Here is a 7,897-nt window from a genome sequence, read left to right on the forward strand (position 1 = left end):
AATGTTCCTCCCACACCCGACATTCCGGGGTCTTGCTGGTGGCTCAGTCTCTCTCCCTCTCTCCCTCTCCTCCGTGTCACTGGTAACAGAAGAGTGTAACTTGTGTGGGTGTTGGGGGCTGTGGGACTGGGCAACAATGCAAATTGGGAGGGGGGGAGGCGGGGGATAATTCATCATCCTTAATTATATCAGCCAGAAAATAAATTCCCTAGTTGGCATGATAATTTTGTATTAACCATTGATTACAATTAAGTTCCTGCGTATGTCACTTTAAATGACAGAAAGCTCTAAATAATGTTTATAATAACATTTTTATGGTAGCTTATATAAAAGGGCCATAATACAATAAATCAATACATCTACAAAATAATCTGCATGCAGAAGCAGAAGATTTGCCATAAGTTAAACTTTAATTTTGCATATTTTAGAAATGTTTTGTCAACCATTAAAAGTTGTTTCATTGAGACAGTAAACTCACTCACAGCATGGGACTCAGGATGCAGGAAGGGAAAAAGGTTTAGATGAGATAACTTCAAGTAAAGATGGAGAAAGTACATGATGATGGAATGATTCCATAGTTCAACAAAAGCAGAAAGCTGTGACAATGAAAACACAGCCTCAGTTACTAATCAACAAGTCTTAAAGCTGTGGAAACAAGATGAGCAGCTATGCTGCCACCCCATTCACAATTGCGATGTGCCAAGAAAAGTGAAAAGGAGAGAACAAATGAAAAAAGAAAGTGAAAGACTGTGGACAACTGTTCAGGGAACAGAACATGACCAGATGTCAAACTGTTGCTGTATTTTTTCACATTTCTTTATTTCTTAAAAAAAGGAGAATGTTCCACCTGTGGTAAAAGATATCACTAAGAGAATTTCAGAGGGCTGATAAAGCCCAATTTTAATAATATCTTTTTCATTATTTTGAATAATATCTAACCTTTTTTATCCTTTTATCAGAATTAGAATTTGTTGTTTTTTCCAAATGTGAAATTCATAACAGGAGAAAGTTTTATTAATCAGAAAAGTAGTAAAAGTAACCTGACATTCTCTGACTCTCCTGGTGCAGTAATCCCTCCCATCTGGCGCTCCAGGCAGGTTGAAACAGACACAGAATTATTTGCAAATACTTTTAGACCCAGGTCTGATTATCTTTTCAGTAAACAACCGTAATCAGACACTCCATTGAGACATTTTTACTTCAGAATGGTTTTTTTTCTTTTAATGCCCGACTAAAGAATAGATTAAAAAATTTGCGATTAAAAAGTTTTCAAAGAGCTTAATTTACTGATCCTTCCTAATTTACCAAGAAACATTCCAGTACCTAAACTGCAACTTCATAAACATTTAAAAAAATGTTTTTGAATTTCAAACTTCTGTTCTTTTTTTTCTGTACTTATTCTGTTCTCGGTTGAGTAGTTGCAGCATCAAAAAAAGAAAGGTTGAAGTAAGCATTGCCGGCCAATCTTAGGTGACCTTGGTGGAGCCGGCATCAATTTAGTGTCTTTTAGAAAACCTTAGTGTTGGCACTGTACCTTCTTCAATTCCTTTCTGCGCTGGCACATCTGTGAGGAATTGGGGAAGTTAATGTTGGTTCTGTCTGCCACTCTGTTTTACTTGGCCTGGCGATCCCAACAAACACAGGACACACCAATAATAAAATAGATTCCTCTATTTAGTGAGAAAAACAGGGAGACAAGACCGAATAAGCCACGGGGAATCGTTTACTTGGGTGGAGCTGCTAAAGTTTAGTTGAAATTGTTTGTTTTGGAAGCAGCGTGAGTTACTGAAGTAAACAAGAGAGCCCGAGAGCTTTTCTTTAAAAACATGTCATATGCCATCTTGACTTAAACTGGTATATGCAAATACGCAGCTGATGTAAAATTCACAGTAAAATAAACTCAAGCAGCGTGGCTCTGTCCTCAAGTCTTAGAGATAATACCTGATTTTATGACAATGATAAATAAATTGTTGTGAAAGCAAAATGTAATAAAGGGGTTAAAAATACATAACTTAATCTGCCCTATAACTCAATTCATTTTTATCATTTTATCATTTGCTTAGTGTGCAAGGCAAGAGAAAATGCCATCAGTGATGAGGTATGAGATAAATGCATGATTAAGATTTGGAGAACTTAAAAGAAACTCAGTACATCAATTGGAATGAGGCTAGGCAGATTGGGCGGCGGGCAATAACCGTGCTTTATGTCCACTCCATTTCCCTTGCAAATCAGCCTCACATTCTTAGGGTTTTCACAGTTCCCAGCTCCCCTTTTTCCCTCCCCCAAAACATGCCCTGAGTCAGCCAGGCTCATTAGGCAGGATGAGACTATTACCAGGCGAGTTATCCCAGTCTGAACAATGGGATGCGGTCAGGTGGTAGAAGCACCAGTTTCACTCGTTTCATCTTGCTTTCCCCTCATGTCCCCTGGGTCCGAGACCACGACTTCGACTTTGGCAAATAACGCTCTTCCTCCATTAACAATTAAGTTGACAGCTGGAATGCAGCACAGACTCAACACTGCAAAATGAATGTGCATTATATTTTATTTTCATTTCCAGTTCCTGCATGAATGCGCATGTGGACTGACAGGGTTTGTGTCAGTGTGCGCACGAGGATATCTGCATGCTGTTGAGCTATTTTTGTGCATTAAGTAGGTTGGACACATACCTATGAACTGCTTTTACTGAAAGCTCTGATTGCGACACAAAACTGTTCCACGCGATTTCCTTTTTTGGTTTGTTTATTAATTTGGTATATTGTGCTAATATAGCTCGCAGTAAAGTTCCCCGCTGCACTTCACTTTTTCAGTTATTTACAGTAGGGCTTTTCAAGAGGCCCAATCAGAAACTGTGGACAAGTTCCAGGGAAACAGGACCCAAGCACCCTGAAGAGCCTTTTTGCCTCACTTTTATTCACTCCTGTTCTTTCTCAAGAGTTCCTCCTGAAAGTATTTGGCAAACACTTGTGAAAAAAAAAAAAGAGTTTCAGGGAAGAAAAACAAGTCGTTCTTGAGCCACCCACACCCCATCTGCTGTGGTATTATCTTCTTTTATTATCTACAGATTATGTGCGCTGATATTATTTCTGCAGTTTGGTCTGCTGGTCATTGTGGTTGTTGTTCTTGTTGTTTTTTGTTTGTGGAGCACTGTGATATGAGACAGCGACGGGGAGAGGAGGGGTCCTCCACCATGTGCATCTAATCGTCCATTCAGGACCCTCTTAATGGCTTGTCAGTTCCCCTTGCCCTTCCATTTTCTGTCCAATTAATTCCTTTCTAGCTGTCCGGATAAAGGGACACAATGGGGCCCCTCCACAGCATAATGAATCATTAAAATTCAGCAGCGCGGCCCTGGCACTTGGCTTCTCCCTGGGCTGGTTAGGGACGGCTGCTTGGCATGCATGCCAGGGCCAACTTAAGCATTCTACCCACTGGACCAGCGTAGATAGGATCTCTCACCATTTCTCTCATTTATGGTTTAATGGGAAAAAATCATAAATATATATTTGTGAAGATAGCTAGTCTGATATATATGACTACAGGCACATATGAAATGCTGGAAAAGGTTCTGTCCAAAGGTTCTGAAAGTGGCAGCAGTAATTATAATAAGATGCTTTTTATGGTTTTTGTTTTTACATATAACATTACACGCTACGTTTAAATTTCAGAATAAAGGCTCATGAGTTCTTAAAGCAAAATATTATTTTTGTTATTTATGTAAACACAATTCAGCGCATGATCGGAGCACAATCCAATTAGATTTACTGTGAAGGGATCACAGGGAAAATAATGACTCTATAAAAGTCTCACTGCAGCTATAGCAAACAGTACAGATGTTAGACAAGGAGTCTAACAGCTGGTGTTCGGCGAAAAGGCAAACCCAACAACACGGCGTGCTTCTGTTCAGTTAATTCTTTTCTTTTTTTTTTTCAGTTTTTTTGTTGTTGTTAAGAACAAAAACATCGGAAACCATATGTGAATCCAAAAAGGAAGGACGAATACAAGTATCAACAAAAAGTTTTTTATTAAAAAAAAAAAGTCAGCGCATGAGTTAGCTGTGCATGTGCGAGTGAAACTCTAGTTAATAGAACAACAATTCTTTTCACAGCCTCTCTCAAAAACTGATACACCATAAAGATACAAAACACAGTTCTGCGGACAAAAGCATGATTCTCTGTACGTTTCACATACAGCATGTCACACAACATTACAAACCAAGGCTGTAAGGAATGATATCAAATTAAGGACATAGCCAGAAGCAAGGTAACTGTTGGAGTCTCTGGTGTTGATTACCGATTGTGTGCTGCCCGGAGTTTGTTAATAATTCCTTGTCATATAAAAATACTGACAATAAGCATTAGAAGGCACAAAAATGTTTTATGCGACTGCAGCAGTGAGTTGGCACTTAATGGTTGATGATAAACTGGCAAATACTCGCACACTTAATTTCACTTTTAAACCCTAAATTCTCTTATTTGAGAAAAAGTTAAAAGATGAATTTCGGTTTAAAAAAAACAAACGAACAAAAAAAACGTATAGTTTGTGTCACGGGTTATATATGCAACTTTTTCCCAAGGAAATGACTCGCGCATGCATGTGCATGTTTGACACCACATTATCTCCCTGACACACCAACGCGGATGCATGTACGTAGACGAAGTCTTGTGTTGTCCATCGACATATACACGAGATCCAGCTGACATGTCACTCAGAGTGTGCGGTGTTATTTTACCCCATTTCCTTTAACCCTAGATCATGACTAATCGCAATTTGCCAAGCATAGATTTCAGACACCTGTTCTGTCCTGTGCGAGTCTGTTGGTCCCATCTGTTTGTGTGCAACTTGGAATGGAGATGTTTCTGGAAAAATTGGTCTTTAACTGAATAATATCAAACACGGCACTTGTACCACCTTATTTACCTAGTTTTCATTGAAAGCCAAACAGTACTCTAAATAACCAAACCCACATTATATGTGTTCATCTACTTAAGAACAAAACCAAATAATGCATGAACATAAATAGATATAAGACTTTTATGCCAAAATGACACTAGATTCATAGGAGCCAGTTATTTAAGACTGATCCACTGATGCAAACAGTGTGCGGCGACATGGCTCTGGCCGTTAAGTGTTACTGAAAATGCACATTATAGGTCATGTGTACATTGACAGAGTTTGGCCAAACCATTTCAGTCCTGCACGATTCAGCGTCAGGCCTTTTCTTTACCTCAAGTGTGCACACACATGCAATCTTTAACTGGAAAGAAGGGTGTACAGGATGTAGGCGTAGGCGATATGTCCTCATGGAGGAGTCTGGCTCACCAACAACACAATTTCTCTTTGTGTAAAAAGTCTGTACAAGTGTGTTTTCGTCGCAACAATAGAACTCTGTATAAAATCAGCAGGCACTTTTTTCTCTTGTCTGTCTCAGGTTCAAATGGTCACATTTAGCCTACTAGCCCCTACGCACACTACTTCGTCTCCTCCTTACTTCCTTCGTTAGTAGCGCATCGATCTGAATGAGTCTCCAGTGCGAACGGGCTGTTTCTGTACTCTTAAGGTCGAGACAGTGTGGTGTAGACCGGCTGGTCCCAGCTGGATGCGTTGGGGCTGTGAGGAGGAGCCATGGACAGACTGTTGAGGATTGGGCTGCTATAGGGCCGCCTGGATGAATGGAAGTAGGGATACTGATAAAGGCTAGAGGGATAGCTAGAGTAAGGGTTGTAATAGTTGGAGCTCTGAAGGTCAGTATAGTCACACTGGGAGCTGGAGAAAGAGGAAGCGGCCGAGGCAGCTGATGTGGCTGATGTGACACAAGCCTGGCTACTGTACGAGCCGTAATCAGAGTGTGAGGGCGAGCCGTGAGAGTGCTCGTTGTAGTGGCTGGGGCTCAGTTGCTCTGTTTTAATATGGAGACGGTGCTGGCCCACCTCACCGGTGGAGGGAGAGGAGGAGGACATGGAGCTCTTTCGGCTCCACGTTGACCCGTTGCTGCTTGTATGGCTGTATGAGGAAGTGTAAGCGCTGCCAGGCAGTGGAGCCTGGCTGTGGCTGTGGCTGTGGTCTGAGGAGCCTGAGGCGTGGCCATTGAGCGGGAGGTACTGGTCAAACTCGTGAACGTCAAAGGTCTCCATATTGCTGATGACATCAGTGCTGAGCTCAGAGATGTCTACATTGCTGAAGTCAATGTTTTGCCTGCTGCTGTCAACAAGTCGACGGCCTTCATGTTTCAAATCCTGCTTCACCCCATGGTGGAGGTCTGTTTTAGGAGTAGTGGGTGGTGTAGGTGGACCATGGGGCTGCCCTGAAAAAAAAGATGTAAATCAGAAATGAAGGTTTGCCACTTCAAACACAAAATTATCTCAAGAATTAAACAAATTAGCCGCAAAGTACATACCTGCATGGTCAGGATGGTGGTGTCCGTCACTCATTCCTGGTTCAGCTTTGTACATGTGATGAGCCAGTTCTGCTCCAGAATCTGAGTCGCTCTGGCCTGGTTTCACATTCTTCCGTCTTCGAGGCTGGTACTTGTAGTCTGGATGATCTTTCTTGTGCTGAACTCGAAGCCTCTCTGCTTCATCTACGAATGGCCTCTTTTCACTCTCTGAAAGCAAGCTAAGGTAGAAAAATAAATAAATAAAATCGAGAAAATTATTGAGCTGAAGTAAACAAAGACACAGTTGTTAAATTTAAAGTTACTTTAGCGCTTTTGTTTCCTAGAAAAACGTCGAGAAAAACACGCACTAAAAGATGTTTTCTGTCTTGGTTTGTTCAAAAAATCTATTTATTTCCAAATCATTTCACCAAACACACACAAAAAAAAAAAAGCGTTACAATATTAGAATCATGTCCGTGTTCAAAACTCCAGCCACAGCGTCTCGGTGACCTGAGTGTCCTTTTGTTTTTTTTATGTTACTTTACACTTACATAAAATATTCTTGAATTTCTCTACACCCCAATCTACATACATAAATATATATAATTTTTATTTGAAATATACATTTTTTCTTACCGCCAAAGTTTCCCCAGGGTCTTGCTCAGTTCTGCGTTGTGCAGGTGTGGATACTGATCCGCGAGCTTTCTGCGGGCCGCTTGCGCCCAGACCATGAACGCATTCATGGGTCTCTTGACGTGAGGTTTACTCTTCAGGGATCCGTTCCCTCTCACGGGCATTGGTACCAAGGACCAGTCGTACCCCTTTAGGACCTGAGAGACGGCATCTCGTATACACGCAGGGAACCTTTCATCATCTTCGGAGTCCAGTTTCTTGCCCAAACCGGCGAGCAGGGATCCTTGACCATCGGAGCCTGTCGGCGAGGACGGAGCATCGGAGTCGGACTCGTCCTGGGACATGGAACTGTTTGTACCCGATGGACTGCATGGCTGGTCACCGACACACTTGTCATGCTCCTCCGTCATTTTTAACATTATTTGTTCAGTCCTTTGGAAATGAAAATTCAGATGTTGCCACTGAAGTTCAAGCCTTCACCAAATTGGCCAGTGCGCTTTTGCGCGCGTTGCGCCAAAGTAAATTCCTTTAACAGTTTCAGTCAGTGCGAGCCTGTTGTTTTTCCCCCGCTTTCCTGTTTGTTTGCCTTGTTGTCCCGGGCTGTCGTGGAGGGGGGTGCTGTCGTGAAACTTGTGGTTCTCACTGTGAACTGAAGTGCTGCATGTTAGAGCAACTTGAGTTGGAGTTTTAAAAGCGTCACTCCACCTTCGGACTCTGGTTGGCTGGAACAAATCGCTACTTTCCCCTCATTGGTTCAGGATCTATGTGGGCTTCATTATGATAATGACTTTTTAATCGGTGGCACAATTCTGTTTTTGTTAATTTATTCACGAGGTGTGACAAGCAGATATTTCACAAATTGCGCATTTCTACAATTATTTCTGAACT

The 7,897-nt window shown here is 41.6% G+C and overlaps 1 protein-coding gene across 1 annotated transcript; it reads right to left on the reverse strand.

Annotated features, from left to right (window-relative positions):
• Positions 1–4,005: 4,005 nt before the first annotated feature.
• LOC309705382 (transcription factor Sox-8-like) lies at positions 4,006–7,682 on the reverse strand. The gene is made up of 3 exons (XM_082531173.1): positions 7,013–7,682; positions 6,398–6,615; positions 4,006–6,304 (listed from the first exon to the last, which is right to left on the reverse strand). Exons 1-3 carry the CDS (start codon positions 7,426–7,428, stop codon positions 5,556–5,558), a joined length of 1,383 nt encoding a protein of 460 aa, XP_082387299.1. The 5' UTR covers positions 7,429–7,682; the 3' UTR covers positions 4,006–5,555.
• Positions 7,683–7,897: the final 215 nt, after the last annotated feature.

The sequence above is a fragment of the Aulonocara stuartgranti genome, assembly GCF_965226115.1.
Source record: "Aulonocara stuartgranti genome assembly, chromosome: 4".
NCBI classification, from domain to species: Eukaryota; Metazoa; Chordata; class Actinopteri; order Cichliformes; family Cichlidae; genus Aulonocara; species Aulonocara stuartgranti.